At 26.9% G+C, this 24,448-nt stretch overlaps 1 protein-coding gene across 1 annotated transcript in view; it reads right to left on the bottom strand.

Moving 5' to 3' along the window:
* Positions 1 to 24,448, bottom strand: part of LOC107453392 (RYamide receptor-like) — a 44,224-nt gene that overhangs the window by 5,136 nt on the left and 14,640 nt on the right. The window contains exon 2 of the mRNA XM_016070212.3: positions 3,585 to 5,292. Within this exon, the coding sequence (XP_015925698.1) occupies positions 3,585 to 4,316 (732 nt within the window). The 5' untranslated portion in view covers positions 4,317 to 5,292. The remainder of the gene's footprint in view (positions 1 to 3,584; positions 5,293 to 24,448) is intronic.

Genomic DNA, 24,448 nt, shown 5'->3' with positions numbered 1-24,448 from the left:
AGAAATGATTTTAGCCGTTATATATATATATATATATATATATTGATACAATTAACCTGTATTTGCGTTACATGGAGAGGAAAACCACATAAACCTCAAAAGCTTAGTCCGGTTAGAGAATTCGAACTACCTCTATTTCATCTACCACTGAAGATATTTTACATCAGCACTATGGTCAGTTAGAGCTGGGAATAGAATTTGTTTCAGCCAGCTAACGTTTGTATTCGAACCTGTGCCACCTTATTGAGATACAAATGCTCAATTTCTCTGGGTCACCGCATCTCCCCCATTTCTTAGAAATGTATAACGCTAGAATAAACAGTGCCCTTGTTAGAAGCAGTTTCTCATTCAGATTTGAAAGATTGTCTTTCAGAGCCTGATTGTGTATTAATTTATATTAAAAACATTAATGACAATATTGTAGAACCTGTTATTCCATTCTATGTCAGTAAAATATTATTTCTTATAAGTAATATTAGAGCAGATGAAGTAGAAAATGAAATCTCAGATTCAAGTGCAAATATGAAACTATAAAACGAAAATGGGAAAACACGAATCAAAAATGTGAATATGAAACTGAACACGAAAGGCAAATTTGTTGGGCCAAAATTTGAAAAAGCCAGAAACAATTTCACAAACAAGTCGTAAACACATGAATTGTGCTAATGATACAGTACATAAACTATTTCTCGAGATTATCAAGAATATCTTGTCCGTATAAAACGATTTTATACTAAAATTTTTACACTATTAATATGTTTCGAAAAGTTATATTTTACATTTTCAGGGACTTCTAAGCGAATAAGAATTTGTTCCGACTAAAGATATGTACTGCAACACAACTGAAAGGATCGTGACGAGTGTCTGTAAAAAAAGGCCCCTGTCAAACTTCAATGTTCTATGGACGACACATCATTAGCAACGTACTTAACTTTTTTTTTACTCCTTTTTTTCATTTTATAGTTTTTGTATACTCTTTAGTAGTGTAGTTTTTAAATTTAAAATTATTTGGTTTTTACTTTTCGAATTTCTAGTTTAAACTGTTAAATTCTAGAAACCAATCTCTTCGTAACTAATTCACTTTAATAATTTTGTCTTTATCACAATGCGTTGAAAAAAATTACATGATGCAATTATTAATCTATTTCTTACCCTTTTCGCACTATTTTACCAAAAGCATTTTAAGAAACAAAACTTCTAACAATTTTCAATTTTCGGTGAAACTTATAAAACTTTACTTAAAAATAATCTAATGAACTTCCGCAAAGTTTTATTCCCAAGAAAAATACAAGGTTTGTAGAGTCAATTTTGACTTGAGTTTCCTATGTGGTGTAAAAAGGATTATCAGGTAATAGAAGATGGCTTAAAATCGCGAGAGTATTTCAGCTTTCGAGTGAATGAGGCGTAAAAGACTAATTGAAAACGATTAACTTCCTTATAATTTAGAAACTTTCCGTCTTGGTCACACCTTCAGCCTGTAATTACTTGGTTGACACGTGAGAATTATCTGCTTTAAAGCTTTAATAAATTTGAAGTACACCGGAATAAAAGTATAGATACAAATTAATGCACTAAACTTAAGTCGCAGACTTATATAGTCTAAATATAATATTAAACTGGAGTATTTATTTATCCTGTGATGTTTTCTGTAGTAAAAATGAAAAAATAATTTAAATATAATAATTGATTGTATTAATATTATTATTTTTTAGAAAAATGCACTTTTTTATTTTGTTTTTCTTACATTTTTTTTCATAAACTAATATACATTTCAGCTATTCGATGGAAATTAAAGCTATGATTAATTTAGAAGAATTATTTAGATTAATTTAGATTAATTATAATTAATGTAGAATGTGGCTCGCAAAAGGTTTAATCAAATTATGATCTATGAGTACAGAAATTTCGCGATAACAACAGATCTGTTAACAAAACTAAAATAAAAGTGTAGTTACAAATTATTTGAGTGAAGGATAACCATAGACGTATATAGTCTGGATATAATATTGGAATCAAGAATTTTTTGCCTTTTGCTAGTTTTCCTATAGTATAAATAATAAAAAAATCTAGAAAAATGCAATTTTTTTTTCATGTTTGTTTTGCTATCCTTTCTCTTTCAGAGGTGCACAGACAATTTTGGTATTTTATGGAATTGAAAAGAGCAGCTAATTTGGATAATTATATAACATGTCTTGTAAAAAATTTCATCAAATAATTATGTATAATTACAGAAGCCTTATTATGGCAACAGAAATGTTAGCAAGATTGAAGAAAAAAATAGTTAGCATTTGTAGAGTTTTCATTCATAAACACTATTTTTTTTAAAGAAAACAACTTATTTTTTTCTTTAAAAAATTTGAATTTAGTTCATGCAAAATTTAAATACTAAATTAAAGAAGAATATTTAAGTATTAATAATATTTACCTAACAAATAGCAGAATCAAATCAAATCAGAGCTGTGAAAGAGTGTTAATAATTCAACGATTTTAAAATTCTTTTCAATCTAAGAGCTTCATTACATTAAAATTAAAGCGTATACTCTGAGGAATTATGGATGAGTAGTAAATATTTGTTATATTTGTCTCTTATATAAATTCATTTAAATAAAAACGACTCAAAGGACTCTAATTTATTAAAAAGAAATGATTTACGCAAAAACTAAAAAATATCAACAAAAAAAAATTTCTAATTTTAATTTTGAGTAATAGTCAAAACCTATTGAAATATTTAGGTAAGAAAGTCCCATAAGGCACAATTTATTCTTTTTTCTGTTTAATGGAAAATCTGATGACAAAAAGGGCGCATAATCTTTCAATCCACATATAAAATGCAAGTTTTGTTCTAATAGGGATAATTAATTAACGTTGAAATGTTTAACCTTCTTATGGAATGATCTTGCAGCCTTTTTTTAAAAAAATTAATTGTTTGCAATTACTTTTTTAAAAAAAATAATTTTTTGTACTGTGTACCAGAAATTATTAATGTTTCACTTAATATACTCTTTAAATGAGCAGTATAACTAACAACTAACTAACGTTCAGAAAAACTAATTAAACCCTTCATTTAGTCATAAGAATATTTTAATTTTGCCGCATCTAAAATTGCATTGTAAAAAAATTCTTTAGCTTTAGTTGTGTTAAAAGTCCTTGTTTTAAATGTTATTCGCTATTTTCAGATTTAAATAACATTACAATTTTGATTAACGAAGCTATAAATTACTCGTATATATCGAACATACTACTAATATGCAGATATCGCTCATCGGCTGCAATAATGGTACAACTCAAAAAATAAAGTTTTGAGATAAGTGGGTTTGAAGTTTTCATTGCTGAGCAAAATGCATAGGAAATGCTTTAGTTTGCTTAAACGAAGATTACCTTTAAGTTGAATTATGAGTTGTACTAGTATTGCTGCAGAAAGAATGTGTATTTTTATATTTACACCTGTTCTCAGTCCAAAACGCGTGTTTTTTTTGGTTGTGCCACTATTGCAGCCCATGAGTGATATATTCTTCTGAAAACTAAACGAGCTTGTGTTTTAATAATAAGTGTAAATTACGCCAACAAAATATGCAATAGCTTACTTTTCTTTTTGACGCAGCCAATCTCTGATCCCTCATGTCTTCTGCTTCTCCTGGTGGCTTGTTACCCCAAACAACTATAGCTATTCTTGTATATGTATAAAGTAGCACTGAAAGAGGGAAAAAGTACTGCAGTACCATGAGAGTCATACTATAATAGTATCTTTGCTCTTTAGACTTCCAAGACTCCATGCAGACATACCGAATCGTACCATTTTCTTCACCACTCCATGCTGGATGTACTTCTAGTCTGGACAGAACAGCTGTTGGTAATGGAGTAAGTAGAGCAACCAACCATACAATCACTATGATGACTTTGGCCTGCAATTTTGTAAGTCTTGGTCTTAAAGGATACAAAATCGCTATGTACCTGTCTATACTGATTGCAATCATGGTATAAGCACTAATGAAGACTGACACCACTTGTGCGTATGACACCAGCACACACATAACAGCACCAAAAGGCCAATACTGTAAAAGTAAGTTGGACACAAATCCAAATGGAATACACAGACAAGCCATCATGATGTCGCCTACAGCTAAGTTGAGAATGAAAAAGTTGGTGACTGTTCTCATTCTTTGGTATGCCAATACTATGTAGCATATCATTCCATTCCCACCGATTGCGGCCACAGATACAGTTATATACATGATATACATGATGGCCTCCAGCACACTTGGTATTCTCATATCGCCTTCTAATATGAATACATCTGATATGTTTGTATCATTCATGGTTAAAATAAATTTTGTGGATGGGATAAGTGTTAAAAGTTTAAGTTTTTTAGTTACTGTTACAGTTAAAAGTTATAGTTTTTAAGATTATCTAAGGTTGTGTTATATATTAACAGGTATCAAATTTAAGACATATCTAATATTTTGATCAATATTATGGGTTAATAGACATTGTTCTCGAAGAGATTACAAGATACGTTAGTTTTGCGCATTATCTAAGTTTGAGATAGCTATTGAAAGAGAAAATAGTTTAACCATTTTCAAAGAATGTGGTAGCAATTTGAAATAATTTCGTTAAAAAAATTATTGATTAGCTTGATACATAATAAAATAGTTATATTTCAAATGATTCTAACAGAAAATAATATATGGATTTTGAGAGAACTTATAAAGACTAAGTTTAAAAGTGAAAAACATTTTTTCTCTTAACATGGAAGTATCATTGAAGTATTATTTTGAATTTGTGTTGACAAAAAATAGCATTCAGATATCAATATTAAAAGTTTTATTAATAAAAAATGTTTATCTCTATTTTCAGAACTTTTGAAAACTGAAACGAAATTTCATTAAAAATTTAATACTCTTTATATTTCAAAGTATTACCAGACTACACAGATTTTTTTTCAATGATTTTTGCTTAAAATATATTTTAAGCAATATATTTATTATTTAAACTCTATTTCTTATTCAGAACATGTTGACGTTTTTTAATGCATTTCTTGGGAGAATCCTTTACCAAAGTTACATGCATTATCATTTAAAATTTAAATAAGGACATATTCATGAAATTCTTCCATACATTCTTCATAAACGCGTTCAATGTCTTGCTGAGTTTTTTTCTTCTTTTTAATGCATTTGTTTAAACTTTGTAAAACTTAAGAAGTCGATTGCAATCTGTTGGAAAAAAATCCTTGAAAGACTTGAATAGAGAGTTTTTTGAAGAACGAAGAGTTCTCTTCATTATTTCCTTAGAATCCTGAAAAAAAGAAGAAATTAAATAAAGACATTAACTTGACCTCATAAATTTTTCATTTATTGATTTTCAACCATAATGCTGACTTTATTTTTATAATTCACTGTCAATATATATTATATTATTTAATAAATAAATATGTTATTTTCTTGAAAATCTATATAAATTAATACATAATATTATTGAAAAAAAGTTTATTTAAAGTATAAAAATTTTGTAAAGATATTGATTTATTTGCTTACGTTTAATACGTTACGCTAATAATTTATTTCAATAAAACTTATTAAATATAATAAAAAAATATTACATTTTATTGCATATATTTATTGTTCAAGCTTAAAAAAAGTTGAACAATAAATATATGCAATAAAATGTAATATTTTTTTATTATATTTAAGTTTTATTGAATTAATTACTTCTTAGCACCGTACTGAGATAATCTCACGAAGAATTTGCTACGTAATTCTTATTATTCTTAATTGAGTTTTATCTAACTCTTATTCTACTGATATTATTTCTGAATCTTATATAAATCTCACAACCTAGATTCGAATTCAGTTTTACATTTTAATAACTAACTCAAATATACATTTCTCGTTGTTTGATAATTTTCATAAGTTATTAATTTGAACGTAAATATTTTTATGATTAATCAATAACAAATTTTATTTCTTTTATTTATAAAAAATTGGAAAATATCTGTAATTATTGTAATTTGTTAAATATTTGTAATTATTGAAATGTAAGTAAACAAATTGTCGTAATTTTACTTAGCAATCACCATTAGATATCATGCTCACAAATTGCTACCGATATGATCGCTGGTAATAAAAGCAGCGGATTGTATTGACATTCTATCTAGAAGCACTTAAATTTGTTTCACAGAGAGTTGCAATTCAAATATTTGCTGCATAAATATGTTTCTGTTACTTTAATAATTTGGATATGTTCACTCTTTCACAACGCAAGAAAATGGAGATAATGGAAATTTCCTTATCTAAAATAAAATTCCTTTCTACAAGTAATTGAGTTTGTTTTCTTTGTTTTTATATTCCTTGTATTTTTTGTGTTTCCGTCTTCATAGCTCCAAAATCGAAATTAAAAAAAAAATACATTAAAACTGTTCAAATAGTTTCATTTTTAAACAATTTAGATTGCTTTTTTGTTACATTAGTGAAATGCATAATGAAATGCTCGTTATTGTTTCACATGGGAATTTATATACTTAAAACTACATGCAACTGAGGTTATTGATGAATATATTTATCCATCATCATTGATACAAAGTTACATAAAATTGACTGTCCGTAGCGAGAAATGATTTTAGCCGTTAGATACAAAACTTTTATTAAACATATTTTCAATATTTTTTTCTTCATTATTTTGTATTTAAAGTAAAAATAAGTACATAATTTTATATTTATCATTTTAATAATTGTTGGCTATGAAATTCAGCATAAACCTACGGCCATTTTTTCGATGACAAAGTTAAAATCTTCTAATCATGGCTCACTTTCCAACAATAATATCTCAAATGCGTAGTTATTTAGATTTTAGACAAACGGTTAGTCATCATTGAAATTCTTTTACTTTTCCAAATCTATTATTGATAAACTTTTTGAGTGTGAATAAAAAGAAAATGGAACTACTTTGTTTGAATTTTATATTTTAACGCAAATATAATTCAGAAAACCTAACATTTTTTTTAGTAACTATAAAATGGATTTTTAAACCTAAAAAATACCAAAATATATTTTTGCTTGTAGTTAGAGATATATAAAATGATATTTATAAAATAGATATCGAAGTCTCATCTGCGTCAAAGGGTTAAAATTGAATTTTCACAGCAAGATGGCGAGGAGATGATGCAAATTCCTACTTCAGCTTAGCACCGAACTATTAAAAATCAGAAAACAAGAAGCAACATGTCATAAAAGTAGTATCTATACAGGGTGTCCAAGGATTATTGGGACAAATTTTAAAGGGGGTAAGATTTAGAATTGCATTGAACCCAAGATCGGAAATGTCATGCGAAAGTGATATGGCAGGTAGAAGAACCAAACGGACACAAGACTGAGATCAGCTGCATATTTATTTGTGAATTTCATTACATGTGGTGCAGTAGATGATATGGGAAAATGGCACAAAACATGTTCTAAGTTTCTTGCTACCAAGCACGATTGCTTATACGCTCATTACTATTTTAAGACGGAAAAGTCTTAAAATAGTGGATAATCCTGCCTGCCCCCTCTGCCGCAGTGGTGCGACGATGAATGTTGGACATCATCTCAACTGTTCAGTTCTCACAAAGAACTGCATCTACTCCCAATACCGGGAGGCCAGAGATCTTTTGTTCAATTAACATTCTTGATTTAATTTTTGTGTTTGATGTTTTGCTTTTGTTTTTTTATTTTGTATATTTCATCTCTTTCTGTATTTATATTTTTCTTTTCCTTTGATCTCTGTACGGCATTAGTATAATGTCTGTATCGCCTGCTGCATTTTAAATGAAATTTTTTTTTTCAAAGTTTCTGCCTTTGTTAGCGATGAATGCGTTGTACCGTCGGGAAGTGGAATATTTAAAAATATTTTACTTTTAAAATTATTTTACTTTTTATTTAAAATTATTATGTTTTCAATCCCATGTTTTTGTATTTCATTTCTTAAGTTCTGTATTGTTATTTAGCTTATTGCGCTGTAAAATGCTCTTAAAATATAATTTGCTTTCATCGAAATTCAAATTTTTCTTACATTAGTGGAAGTGTTTCATTTTACACCGGTATGTTTTTACTTGTGCCCAAGTTACTATGATTTTACAGTTGATACGATGATCTTACAATTGATAAAATCAATGTACAGTTGATACAATAATTATACTGTTGATACGAAGATTGCAAGGGATGCGATGAAATTCGAAGTTCATAATGCAGTGTTTTTCATATTTCGAGTTAACAATGATTGCTTTATTGTACTCCGGTTGTAGGGTAACCGGTGCGGTGTTCATGGTAAAAAATGTTTTTGAATGTGGCACTCAAGGCAACAGAAAAATAGGATGTCCTAAAGCAACTTGGGGAGGAAAAGTTAGAATTGAATTCAAAGCAATTGGAAAGGCGTGGAAGAAGACAGGACGTCTGACAGCATGTAGATTTTGAAATGAATTAAAAATATTTAAAGGAGGAAAACAATGAATAAAAAATATTTAGAAGAAGGAAAAAATAGAATTAAAATTGCACTTTTCTGTATTCACAATTACGGTAAAGAAAAAAAAATCAGTGTACTTTCTCCCAAAGTCTCCTACTTTTTTCTTATTTAAAAATTAAATTCTTTTGAAAAACACATTTTAAAATCTCTCCTAAAAATATAAAATTCAATTCAAAGAACACACTTTGCAATTTACAATCGTATTATGTAACGAGTTAGTACTCTTATATTACTAAAACGTAAAATTATGCATTATTATGCAAAGTAGTAAATGAGACGAAAGCCAGTCAGATAGATTCCTCTTATGCTAATCCCAAATCTACACGTGACGGAGATTAGGGGACGCAATTAATTTCCGGGCTAAAGTTTCACAGTTTCTAGTAATTTCAAATTAATTGTTTGGGATGTTAATTGATTTCCAATTGCTTTGAAAGATACAGAAAGAAAAAAATTTATCTATTTTCATGTAGTAAATAAAGTTAAATAAAATGTATAACTTACATGTAGTTACATGATTAGTATAAACAGGATATGAAAGATGGAAGTTAAATAAAGAAATTTAATTATGATTTATTTTCCACGTCATGTGTAATGCAGACATTGTATAGAGTAGAAGTTATATACAGACTAATATATAGAATAATAGTTACGTACAATTGACTACATGGCATATTGTGTTAGTTGTAAACAGCTTATATGTAAAGAAAGTTAATATAATAATGTATTAATTATAATAAATATCATTATTCTAACAGCATTATTTCTGTATTTCATACTTTTATTGTACTTTCGAAATTAAATTGTGAATGTTTAAAAAACTATTCAATTTTCGAAATTCTATTCTGTATGCAAAAAGTGAAGTGTTTATTTAGATTTTATGATCTTATACTTGAATAAAAAGTTTTTTATTTATCTTCAAGCTTAGCTTTTCCTACAAAAGTATAGAGTGGATTATACACAGATTATATAGAGTGGAGTTTTATTTTAAAACTCTGTATATAACTTTAGAAAACTTTCTGAATATTTTAAATAATGAAGAATAATTTTAGATAGAAATTATTTTGCTCAAAATTTACTCTAATAAAGTAGGAGGCAAATAAGAATATTCAATTTCATTTTAGGAAATAAAATAATTTTTTTCCTTAAACATACATCATATTTATCTCATCCAGTGATATTGAAAACCATTGTTAAGTACTTTGATGATTCGATTCTTTTTTAAGTATTTCCTTCATTTTTATTTGTATTTCATTCAAGTAAAAGTGTCATTTTCAAAGAATCTAGAGAAAAATTCTTAAAAATAGAAATACTCTATAAAAACAATAATTCTTTAAAAAGATATGTAATAAAACTTTTAGCTGAAATCAGAATGTTTCTTCTCGATAAAACTTAAAACAGAAGAGCATTTTGGCTAAAAATATAAAAAGAAGCAACAACAATAAGTTGAATATGCAATTAATTTTGTCCCTATGATACCAATATTCAAAAGTGTTTAGATAAAAAAATAAGTTATCAGAACCAGTAAACAGTTTACATTTGAGTGAAATTTACTTACAATATATATATATATATACATCTCTGTTATTCTTTTCAGCTCCAACCGAATGACAGTGTTATAAATTAGCAATAGAATGAATAAAAAAAACTGAGGAACAAGGATGAGGTTAAATTAATATCATTATATCAAGAAAATGTAAATTTAAACAATAAAGCTTCCATATATTTTAGAGAGAGTAAAATCTTCTTTTTTTCAAAAAAAAATGCCTGTTTTTCTTCTTTATTAAATTAAAAAAAGAAGCATGAATGGAATACACAAATGGTATTATTCACGATAAAAATATTTAATTGAGGAAACGAAATTAAATGCTAATCAGGAAATTAAAAAGTATTTTTTCTTAAATATTCGATTCCATTTTATTTGCAGCTATTTTAAATTGCTAGAAGAAAACTATCGATGTCGTAAAAATGTGATACACATATTCGAATATATTTTTATGTTCCTAAGAAATTATCTTAAATTATTTTTACACAACTTAGAGAAAAAATATAGGTAAAGATACTAAGACCTGAAGATACTAAGACCTATGCTCTAAGAAATATGTTCAAGTTTTAAGTTTCGTAGCGCATAACGATGTATTATTAATTATTACCATGCTACCTCATTAATATGCACATTATTATACAATTATTGTACTTTTATTGTACCATTAATTATTACAATAATTATTACTAAAAAACTAAATATAGATCAATTTGTAGATTTTCTTGAGTAATTGTAGATCGATAGATTAATAGAATACAATAGAAAGGACTTAAATCATTGTATCATTGATTATTATCATTTTGTCATTAAAGTAAATATTTTTCAATTTGTGCTTAGGATACCAAAGAAAAACATAAGTGCATCATTGATTAGTGCCCCTTTTTATTGAACTAAAAATAGATCTACTTTTCTTTCCTACAAAAAAAAATTAAAATACAGAAAGAACAAAAGATAAAGATCATTAATTATTGTCACTTGAAGTAAATATAAATTAATTTATGTTTCTCATATAAATCTTTATATCTTATAAGACAAGCTTATCTTATAAAATCTGAAAATAGTTGTAACCATTAAATACTATTGTTAATAACCATTTGAAATTACTTAGAATAATATATTTATTCAAATAGTAATGCTGGTAATATTGTAATGTAAAATACAGAAAGTGATAACTTTCACGAAATAACGAAAAAAAAAGTTTTTTTTCAATCATTTAAGTTCAATTAAACTTCTAGAAAAGTCAAGTGTCATTTGTTTTCTGTAGTCTTTTGTTTTTAACTCACAACATGTAAGCATGATATAAGTGGCTTTCACAAAAAGCAATTTTAAGTAATCGAATTATTATCTAGACTAAAGCCCTTAAATTGAATTTTATGCTTCTTAGGTTACTTTATAAATGCACAAACTTAAATGCAATTATGAACTTTAGATTTAGTTTTTAATGTTCTTTTGTTGGGATAAATCATTGAGATTTCAAAGTAATGTTTGACAGTAAATATAGGCTATTTAAATCATTATTAATTTGAATTTGAGTACAATAAAATAAATATTACTGAAAAAAAAATCGAAAAATAAGTTTAACAACTCAAATTATAAAATGAGGAGTTTTTTTTTACTCAATATACTTTACGTTCGTATTTTATGGCTTCGTAACTGTAAATTGACTTTGGTCTCAAAATTTAAGATTTTAGAAAGTTCCAAGTAGTACATAAAATAAAAATCTTTTTTATTCTAATATTTATAGCAATATATATTTATTTGCATCAAGCTTTTTTGTCTTATTATTATCAATATTCATTAGGAATTTAAAAAAAAGCGTGAAATTGCTCTAGATAATTTGCTTAATCATGTTTTACACCTGTCAATGTGTTATCACAATGTTATTATACACTGGTTAATGTAAGACAATCGTAATTTTAGCGAAAGAATTATCTTACAATAATAAAGGAGCAGTCATGAAATAGTATTTTTTTAGACGAAAAAGCTCAACCAATTTTGGCTGAGCAATTATGTCTGAAATGAGAAAAAATATACTAGTTGTCAAAGAGTTGCTTCTTGAAAATTAATAATTTCAAAAAAACTCAACAAAGTTAGCCTCATATTTAATAAATATTATATTATCCATGATAATGTTTGAAAAGAGCGAAAATATTTTAGTTATAAATGAGATATTTTCTAAAATTTAATTTTTCTTAAAACATTCAATAAAGTTAGAGGCTTATTAAAGAAATGATACATGACTTATACAAATATATGAAATGAACAAAAGGTTATCAGTTATCAGTGAGATATTTTCTGCATTTTCATACTTTCTAAAATCCTCGGCAGAGTCGGATGCAGTTAATGGGTAATATATAAGTAATAAAAATATCCGAACAAAACAAAAATATCCCAGTTAATGAGGAAATGGCTTTGGCCAGAAAGTTTCTGAAAGGACAGCCAAATACCTGAAATTTTTAGTTTTAAGTAAAATGATTCAGTTTACTAAAGTTTAACTGTTTCAATAAAAAAGCTCTTCTGACACTGATGGGCAACAGAACCATGAAAAGGAAAGCTTGAAAGGGTTGTTTTGCAATCGATAACATCTCGATGATTTTTGGCAACATCATAACTTTTCGAGCGTATCCCATTTAATGCTTCGGAAAAATATGTGACCTCTCCTTGGGATATTTCTTTTCTTTTTTATTCTAGAGAACTTTTATTCTGGAACAATTTTTTTCAAAGTACAAAAGAAACTGAACGGTATGCTCTCAATTTATTCTAGAAAAAGCAAATGGTTAAATACTTTCAAACATGCTCTTATCAATGCTAAAATAATGCTCTGTGTCCTAGTATAACTAGAGCAAATTTAATTACATATAGCACCGTTATTTTAAAAATGTTTGCTGAAAAATGTAAATGACTAAAACAATGCAACGTATTATTTTATTGATTCATACATGTAGTTACGTTTCTTTTTCTTCATTAAATGAAATAGTCTATTAAAAAAATAAATAATGAACAGTATATTACAATGACAATCAGCTAACTTTGGAAACACAGAAATAAATTAATCATAATAGAAATGCATTGATCATAGTAAAAATATTATCATAAAATGTTGTATGCAATGATTGCACATACCTTTTCATCACACGTGTGTGATATTGGTAAGTACAATAAACTATTTTTTAAAAAACGCTTTAGAGCATAGTTTCAAAATAATTTAAACATAATAATGAAAACATAAATTAATTGTCAAAAGTCATTTATTTTATTTTTTAATTATCATTTTAAGCTCACACATCTTTTTCTTTATTTCCTATAAACACACAATAGACATATTATGTTGAAAATTTAAACCGATAAATGAAATTGAAGTCTTGAAATTGAAATTGTGTCCACTATTTTTATTATTTACACGTTATTTCATTATAATGCTAAAGTCATTTTTATGCGTAATTAGAAATTCAAATAGTTTTAGAAATTAATGCAAAAAAGTCAAATTTTATTTTAAACATTGATTAGGGAAATTAGATTCTGGAAATTAGATCATGTAAATTTGATAATAAATATTGATTCGAGAAATTAGATTTTGAGTTTGGAAATTACATTTTTGTTCATTCAAAGGAATGGAAGCCTTATTTTCAACACCATGTGATACCACACATTTAAATAGCAAGTGCTAAAATTTATTACCATTATTCGTTTTAAAAAATATTGTCCTCCAAAATATAGAACATAATAATTATGCATTGTCACTTAATTATGAATTTATGCATTAAATTGCAATACTGAAAGCAGTTCTGAAAGATGAAAAAAAAACTTTCTCGCAAAGAATCAATGAGAGATTTTAGAAAATATAATGAATTCAGTTATTTAAAAAAGAATTATTGCTATTAAAACTTTTTTAGTACATAATTAAAAGAAAATTGCGTATGCATAAGGTAAAAATCTGAGAAATTTTAAAAATGCTAAAAGTCAAAAAGGTATAAATATGAAACTATCGGTTTCCTAAGTATGATTATGGTAAATTAACAATAAAATACGGTTTTATAATATGTGATAAAAATGGTAAATCTGGTAAAATTTAGAAATTTTATCATGCTATTTTAGTATAAAAACCATTTATTCGGTTAATTACATTTTTCAGTAATGCATTTTTTACAAAATGTTTTATAATAAGAATTAAAATTTTGAAAAACAAAATTTTTAGTAAACTTTTACTGTATGAACGAAATAATCGCCAAATGAATACTTTAATTTCCGCACATTTCAGCTTTATTAACCAGATTTATGATTTTATCATCTGAAACATGATCGCCATGCATTACGGTAATTTCATAAAGAATTTTTTCTTCAGAATGAACAAATGAAGGTAGAATACAATATTGACAACAAGCATAAAATAGCAATATCTAAAAATGAATCTAATAGTTACGTTTCAATTTAATAGAAAAATCAGCTGGCATTAAAAAGTAAAACTAACTTTTCATTTGCATAATAATGTAAGGTAGACCGTTATAGACTTTTCAAAATTTCACCTAAGTATTAAATAAGAAATTAATAACTAACATATGTTCATTAGTCATTATTAGCCACTTCTATTTAATTTCAAAAAGAAATGTTCAAGTAATTAAATATTTATCCTGAATTCCATTTAAAAAGACGTGATTTCAAAATAGTTAACCCAAAAAGGTTAAGATTTCATTATGAAATAGCTCTTATATGAGAGGTGATACTCTAAGTTACAAAATATTTTATAGCTTTTAGTCAAGTAAGTTTGTTAGGAAAAATGCTGTTCTTAATTTTATCAAATTTTTTATTGTAGAATATCCCTTCCAAAAAAAAGCGAGTGAGTATATTACAAAATAAAAATAAAATTGAAGTTTAGGATTTAAATGAAACGTTTCTGATAAATCATTAAATTTAGAATTTCTAGAAACTGAAATTCATATTCTACATCTCCTAAACATTATCTGTAAATAATATGGATCTTATTTTCGAATCTGTTCTAAAAATGTTTTATTTGCATTCAAAATCTATCAAGAAAGAAGTATGCGTGATTCAAGCTCAATCTTATAACTTGAGGCAACTTTAGAGACATTGCACTATATTTTGTTATCAGTTTGTGTAGGATATGTGAAAAATAAACACAATTTTTAAAAATGTTATTCTAAATGGAATCTTTTTTTGCAATAGTGAATATATCTTCAAAGAAAGTTTATGTAAGTTCAGCACATAGCATACATGTAATGTCAAGTTTTATTTTCCAGATTTATTTTATAAGTAATTTTAAATTTGTAAACATCTAGAGATCTAAATATTTTTTGAAAAATGTTTTATAAATTTTTCGTAGTCTCTATTCATTTTACTGTCCTTTTCACTGTTCCAATTTATTAGGAACAGGTGTTTTCTATGATGAGACTTTAAAGAGAGATGTAGCTAAATATGCGAGTTTTGTAAATAAGCCATTTTTTTTTAAATTTAAAATTTTAACATGTCAAGTGACATTAAATTTTTTTGCCATAAAGATTCAAATTTTTGAGTACAGGATATTTTGTTTCACCAGAATCTATATTTTCTTTGTTTTTATTTCAAGTTAATTTAAGTTAATTTCCAGTTCATTAAAATGGAAAGTAAAGTAGAAAAAAGAGCATTTTTTAAACCTTCTATTTTCAGCTTTTAATTAAGACCTTAAGCTGAACAAAGCTGCTCGTGACATTTATTCTGGGTAAGGAGGGGATTCTATAACTGAGAGAACCACTCATTATTATAATAAATAAATTGCCAAAACGTATAACTTATTTATTGTCTAATCATTTCTACAGTGTTAGTTCCGAGATTAAATTCGAATGAACAAAGCAATTATCTATTATAAATACACCTATTCTAATTTTAATTTTAGTTAATCATGATTTTAAATTTTTTTTAAACTTTATCCCAGAAAATGTTGCTTTAAAAAGTAATGCATTAGGGGAAAATGAAAACATGATTTAAAGAAAGTCAAAATTAAAGTAGATTTCTAAGAAGTTAAATATTTAATATTTCCCTCAAAGTTTTTTATAATGTAACTCTGGCAGCTTAAAACTAACGTTATAAAACTCAAAAGTGATAAAAGTCTGCATATCGAAACTTTTTTCCTTTTCTTTTTAATCTCGCTTTCCTCTATGATAATTTCTATCATTTTGATTTTTTTCTAATATATGTTAATCTGTGACTCCAAATCGTAAGATTTTTATAAATTTTTTGTCTATTATTCTTAAATTATTATTTAAAATGTATGATTGCTGTCTATACTCTTTTATGTGCATGTTACAAATTAGCATTTTGAGAAAAGTGATAAAATTTACTGCTTTAAATACGGAAGACAATCGATTTTTTCCATGTTTTTTTGACAAAACTATTGTAATTCAATGTCGATTCAAAATTTCAAAATAACTCTACTACAGAACCAATCGATGAACTTGGTTTGTTTTACGAGCTGTTAAGAGAAATTCATTGACAAGCAGAATTTATCCTTAAGCCTCTAGTGGCTCTGTTAAGGAGAATCTCAAATCTAAATTCCATGTAAGGTCTGAACGAGGTAAATCGAATCCGTAATCTTATCTGTTGAATCTAAACTGTTATCGGAACTGAATTTAATTATTTAAAAATATATTATAAACTTTCAATTGTTTGCTTTCTCTTTTCTTGTTTATTGTTAGCTCTCATCTAGAATTCTAACGTAATTAGAGATTTCTTACGTGTATGGTGTTAACGATACGAACGTATTTACTTAGATTTATCAAATTTAAGTTTTTAATTGTTATCTTCGATAAAAGATTTATCTAAAATAACCAATTTAAAACGTACAACAATCTGTCAAAAATAATATGCCTGTAGATTATAGTTTTTAAAAATTCCATTTAACTATAGAAGTTTTGAGAAAACAGTTTTTCAGTTTAAGAGAGAAAAAATTAAATCCAAAATTAAAAGTGATTCAAAATAATAGCGTGGATGTTTATATTAACATTAACTTGCTCCTTGAACATTGTTAAAACCCGCTAATATTATCAATACCAAAATCAAAAAGCAATAATTTTTAAAAAATATCGAAATGAAATTTTCCCATGTTCATTTTCATTGTTGAATTACACTTGTCATTGCAAATTTAAAAACTGATGATTGAATTTATTATTTGTGTTAAAATAAATAGCGTAATAACCTATAAAAATAATAGCATAGGCATTTCAAACGATGATACATTGCGTCCTGGTGTTTGCTAGTGCCTGAAATCATCGATATTGAAATAAATAAAAAAAAAATTGTAAATATAAAATAAAATTTTCACTTATTCATTCTTTAAGTTGCATTGTAATTGACAATAAAAAAGGTTACCATTTTTGTAGAAAAAAAGAACTAATATCAAAACCGATGAAAAGTAATTGCGCCAACGTTTATAGCGACGTCAGATTGCACCCTAGCGATTGTTAGTACCAGAATTTGATTACTTGTCTGCGGCTACGTCATTATTTTGAACTGACTTTAAGAGAGCAAAAGTCGTCTGACGTTAAATGTCGTTAAATGTCTCAAGGGACTTTATTCGTGTTTAAATGGTTGTCACTTTCGAATAAATTGACTTTATGTTTGTTGAATAACGCAATTGTCTAAAATTATCATTTGATGTTCACAAGCTGTAATGTTAATTTGAACTGTGCTTGTAACGTACAAAATTATTCGATGATTTAGAAGCATTATTTCTTCTTATTTGAAAGGCATTTAAGTAAGAAAAAAGGTTTTATTTCGTAAATATGTTTTTTTCCAAATGTATTTCTTAAATCATTATATTGGTATAGGGATTGAAAAACTTATTTTTTATGTAATTATTATTTGAAGCTTATTTTAAAAGGAATGCTGTTACATTAAATGGATAACAATAAAATATAGAAAAGCACAAAAGTATTGAAATTTCTAGAAGATCCTATGCAAAGAAGTTTCCATACCTAAGCAAATATCTTGATGATCCCATCAAAGTATTTTGATGGTTTATGATTGTTTCAATGCTATTCATGATGGTCCAACTACATTTGATGGTTACCATCATCCAACTTTTTCCCATAGGCGTTCATGGTTTTTGATATGCCCGCAAACTTCCATCAACCCATGATGGAAAATGCTACTTTAACACTATGATGGTTAACCATCAAGAGAAGTTTGATTGTCATGGACCAACAGTCCATTGTGATCCATGATGGTTCATGATTGTTTCAACTAAACATTTCCATGATGGTTAGAAGAAAATTTTTGTTAGTTCTCAGGAATATACCATTACAACAATTAGGTTTCCATTTTATGTTGGCCCATTACAAATCAGTCCGAATTCATACATTAGGATGATGGTTATTCATGATCGTTCCGATATTTGAATTCTAAGAAACCACGATTGATTGATTTCTAAGAAATGTCTGATGGTTTAACATAAACCGTCCAAACAAGTTACTATTCTTATGTTGAACCATCATAAATCAGACAGAAATCCTACATTGAGATGATGGTTACACATGTTGGTTAACATCAAAAATATAATGGTTCATGATGGAATTATTGATGGTTACCATCATGATTATGTTGGTTCCTCAATGGAAAACAATCAAAAATTTTGACTTGGAAAGTTTTAGCTTTAAAAACATCCAAGGGTTAGTTGTTAGTATAATATTTAAGTTTTACGGTGCTGTTATTATATTACGTCTTTTTGAATGAGAAAAAGTGATTTAAAAAAACTTCATGTCTAATCAACAAAATGTTACTTCAAAGTTTTCCCACTCAGACTTAAGTTAAATATATCGCACTTAGCACTTTTTCTCTAAGGATGTAAACTTTGCAATTTTATCATTGGTTTCAATAAACAATTGAAAAGAATTGATAAGAATTACAAACATAAATGACTTTTTTTAACATTGATAATCATAAACTGCTGTTTGTAGAAAATGCAACACCATGAAGGAATCATCAGAATCAAATGAAATTCGCAGCAAATGTCAATTATAGGATATTATGCAAATTAATAAAGTTNATTGATAATCATAGGTTGACACGAATCGATGACGTTTCAAACGTTTTGAAAATATAAGAGATCGAAAACGGATGATTTTTTGGGATGTAACGCATGAAACAGAGCTCGGATTTTGATTGATTAGAATTGGTTAGTGTGATTAGCTGCAAGCTGCCAAATATTTCCTATTTTAAAATATTTTATTTCATAACTGTCGTTGAACTACCGACCCAATTTTTGAGTTTACGACTACTAATGTTCCACTCCGTAGCCTTGTAATTTTGAACCCAATCGAGAAGACAAGGGAACTCCTGGATCAAGTATTGGGAGAAATTTGCCTTCTTGAAGGACTTTTTGATGGAACTAACCCGTATTTCCGTTATATGGAGAAGAAGACCACGAGAACCAAAACGGCTAACAATGACGAAGGAGATAGCAGCATTTTAATTCACTAGAAAATTTGAGTGTGTGAATCGCGGGTCTTAAACCCGCCTTGAAAAAGTGTTAAAAAAGCGTGCGTCATATCATATTCCAGATTACTTTAAACTAAAAAAAGATTACTTCAGTGTTTTTTTGAACTAACAAAGAATCAATAAAATAATACATTCTTAACACCGGAAGTTAATACATTGTTATGCATTGTTCTTTTCTTGTGTGACAAAATATATCGTTTATTTATCATATTATTTATTTATATATATTTTTAGGAAAAAGACATTGCAGAAAGACTTAAAAATATCCTAAAATTTGATATCACACACAATATTTAAAATACATTTCAAAATGTTGACCAAACAAACGCTCTTTTTTTTCTACTTGCTTGCACTTTTCTGGTGTCACAAAAAGATACCAAAGAGTCATGATATTAAGTATTTCACTTCAAAAAACTCCATTAAAATTTAATATTCACCATTTTTTTTACTAAGTATAACTTTTTTTTAAAATTGTAGTGCTTTTCCAAGATAGAAGCCAAAAGACGCATTTTGTATGCATAATTTCTTACACACTTTTAGTGCTTTAAAAAGATTATAACAACGTGCTCAAGAACGAAATCCCCGTTTTTTGGGAATTAGTTCCAACTAATAACTGTTTTTTGAATATTCCTTCTGAACTAATAGGGATTAGACTAGTCAAAAAAGATGTTACTGGAGACTAATTAAATATCAACAATACTTTTCAGAAAAATTTCCTTTTCTTATTCTTTATTTTTCTATATTTAGTTTCATGGAGGCGGTGATCATTATTCCAAATTTTTAGTTGTAGTTCAGGTATCATCATTGACTTTTGGGAGTTACAGATACATCTTAATTTGAATGTTATATATTTATAATTATCCCAGAGAAATGAATGAAATCGTTTCAGAAAAACTTATTTATTAAGTATTGAAAATGGTCATAATTTAAAACAGGGGTTTCCAACTTACATGAGGCCGGGAGCCGCAATTAAAAACACCAGTCAAATGGCGGACCGCAACTTCGTCAAAATTTTATATAGGACTCTTTTATGTTTGAAGGAACATTAAATATTACTGTCAGATTTTTATCAAGTTGTACAAAACAATAGTATTGAATTACAATTTAAAATAAGAAGTAGATTTTTAAAAGTATTTAATTGCATATTAAAAAATTCTGGCTACAATAACTTTAATGTGTGCACCTATGTAGTAAACAATTAATGTGCAACAGATATAAAATTGTTAAGATATAAAACTTAAAAGTATTTAAAACCCATATAGATTTTTTGCGAAAATTGCCCTCCAAAAATTGACAACTAATATATTTTGGTTCGTGGGCCACAAAAAAAGGCTTCGACGGCCGGATGCGGTCCGCGGGCTGCCAGTTGGAAACCACTGATTTAAAATATAGAAATAAAGAATAAAAAACTTAAAGGGATCAAAGAAAATCATTCTCTTCATATCGAGAATTTCTGTTAAGATTTTATATTCAATGGTTGGATTGTTGTTCTTGTTGTTGTTAATTTACATCGCACTAGAGCTGCACAATGGGCTATTGGCGACGGTCTGGGAAACATCCGGAGGATGATCCGAAGACATGCCATCACAATTTTTGATCCTCTGCGGAGAGGATGGCACCCCCACTTCGGTAGCCCGACGACCTGCGCGCGAAGTCGAGCACTTTACGGTAGCACAGTTTAACGAGGACCAATGCCGCACACCCTCGGTCCCTACGCAGACTGATCCAAGTGGTCACCCACCCGCACACTGACCGCAGCCAGTGATGCTTGACTTCGGTGATCTGCTGGGAACCGTGTCTTAACGATCAGTCCACTCAATGGTTGGAATTTGAAAGTGAATGAATTGTTCCCTAGGAGCAGTTAGGAGCATGGGTAGAGATCCATGGGTGGCGATTTACTAAAAATAAACCCAACCCTCCTTGATCAATATTAGATTTGAAAATACTTCGGCGATCGTGAATCGCCAAAAAGGCTGTAAGAGTCAGTACAACCATGTAGCTGAAACATATTTGGGATAAGAAATAAAAAATGAAGAGTTCTGTATAGATTTTTGTTTTCTATTAGGCGTGACAGTGAATTAATGAGTCTTACATTAGTATTGAAATAAAAAGTTAGCCGTTACATTGATCAATAAAAAAAGAATAAAATATTTTATATTTGCTTTTTATAAATTTCAATAAAAATAAACTAATTGATTTAATGTAAGTTAAATTCGGTTAAGGGTGATTAAAAAAATAAGATTAATAAATTAAAGAAATTTTTAAAGTTATGCAATATGTAATGCCTATTGTGGCATATATTTTAATTTTATTTAATTTTAAATATTATAAATTTATATTTTAATTTTTCAAAATTTTTAATCATTAGGTATAAATATTGAATACTAATGCTGTAACATATACTTACAAAAACCTTAACAAAAATTAAATTTAATGTAATTATTGCTGTTAAAGATTTGTTTTGTTGGTAACAACTCATGTGCACAATCGCAACAAACTTGTATGGACAGATAGCGTGCAAAATGTTTTGCAGTTATTGTATTAAATTGAAGCTTAACAACAAAATAACAATAGAAAGGTCTTATATGTATGTCTTTTATATGCCTTTTTTAATTATTTTGTTGCTGAATTGAGCGCAACTTCTCTTAGCTTCACCGTACTTTTGAAATTGTTGAAACCAGTAATGGTAAAAAAATGGAGCTCTAAAAAATATAAAATAAAATATTTCTATACGGTATTAATCATGCAACACATGTTTAAGTTCCATTTTTTAAATATAAAATATATTGAAAAATATATCTTAAAATTTCAATACATCATCAATTTATATATATTTCTGAAGGTGTATTGGATTTCTCCTCGGGGTCCACTGCATCATTCCATTAAGGAAAGATGTATTGATTACATCGCCAATTTATTTGCGAGTAACTTTGATATTTTTCCCCTCAGAATTTGGATATTTTCTAGTTTTCCTAACTAATGATGAAAAATAAATATTTTTTTAAAAAAGACTCTAATAAAAAGTACATTATGCTTTTATTTACTTCTTATTCTATTCAATATATATAAAATGAGTAAAACTTTGTAACAATTTAAATAAATATAATACTTTGCAACAATTCTTATACTTTTAAATAAGTTTTGTTTTTTCATGATAGAAAACAATAAGATGTATCTAAATAATATGGGTAATAATATTCGCAAAATGAGGGTAAACTTAACAAGTTCTTAAACTTTTAAAATTTAAAAAAAAGAAGATATTTTTGGTTTTTGCGCCATACTTTGAGGTACAGAAATCTTAATGTAATTAGTAAAATGCAAAGTAAAATAGTCTGCACTCTTAACAACATTTAATTAATCAAAATACTATACATAAAATAATAAAAAATCCTTTATAAATGTCGCACTTAAATTTCGAGAATTTGAATAGACATGAGCTGAGCAATACATCTAAACAAATTTAGTTTAAAGTACTTACTCATAAAAGCTATTGAAAATACTTTGTGAATAACAATAGTAAATACATTCTTTTTTTAAAAAAAGCTATCATGTCTTGAATTATTACAAAAAAATCATTTTTTAATATTTATTACAACTGTGCGCAATACAATACACTTATTTGAAAAAAATAGTATTGAAAAAGTGCATAATGATTTTTTTTTCGAAATTTAATCATTCGTAACGTGCAAGATGATGTATGTTTTGAACTGATTGAGATGGACGTTGATTTAAAGAAACAATTATTGACTATAAAGAAGAAATAAACTTTTATTCATTGATTACTATTCCACGTTATGGAAACAAAAATATTGTATCAGAATTTGTTTTTGAAAGGAAAAAAAACATTTATATGAAAAATCATAAGCAACTTGTACATTTCCTTAGCTTGTACATTTTCGACATTTTTCCTTAGATTGTACATTTGACATTTAAATAAAAACCACTGCTATCAATTCTATAAAACATATATTTTAGTATCCTTAGATAGCTTAAAGATCAAAAATAAAATCCAATAACACATTTGAAATAAATGCTTGAAATTTTGTGGTTGCGGAATTTAAAAGAATTTTTTTTCAAATCGCTGAAGATAGTAAAAAAGATAAAATTTCAAGGAAGGAAAAGTATTTGGTATTTCCCAGAAAAAGAACAAAATTTATTGATTTTCGATTGGTATTCTAAAATGATCTCATAGCACTTTTAAACATATATTTCTTCTTAATATTTTTCATTTTAAAACTACGTTTTGTACAAAAATGATGATGCTTTGTCAGGAATAATAACACAAATTAATCAATGTTATATAAATAAATAATATGCTAAAAATATTAAAACTCATGAATATATCAGTTTATATATATGACAAAATAATCACCAGTTTATATGTCCTTGAATATATCAGACAAAATTTGTAAAAAAAAATTTTTATTAATTAATAAAAGTTTAACATATATTCGAAATATATGTTTCTTCAGATTCTTTTATAGATTAACACATTTTACTAATATCATAAAATGAATATAAAAGTAAACTTTGCATTAAGAAAAGCCTGTTCTAGAAATATTATTCAATGATATCTGAAATGTCGTTGAATATATCAGACACAATTAAAATAAATTCATTAATTAATGAAAGTTGAGCATGTATTTGAAATGCATGTTTCTTTAGATTTTTTTATAGATTAAAACACTTTACTACTAGTATAGAATAAATATAAAAGTACTAAATTATTTATTTAATCTTTGTTTTAAGGAATAGCTTGTACTAGAAATAATTAAAAACGTAATTACACAAACTTAGAAGGAAACTTAAGCAAAATATTTTAATTTAAAAAAAAGGAAATTATACATATCTAATTTTCTAATAATTAATAACAATAATATATATATATATATATATGTGTGTGTGTGTGTGTGTATTCTTATTTATATG

The sequence above is a fragment of the Parasteatoda tepidariorum genome, chromosome 3 (assembly GCF_043381705.1).
Source record: "Parasteatoda tepidariorum isolate YZ-2023 chromosome 3, CAS_Ptep_4.0, whole genome shotgun sequence".
In the NCBI taxonomy this organism is placed as follows: Eukaryota; Metazoa; Arthropoda; class Arachnida; order Araneae; family Theridiidae; genus Parasteatoda; species Parasteatoda tepidariorum.
This window is presented reverse-complemented; position numbering and strand designations above follow the sequence as displayed.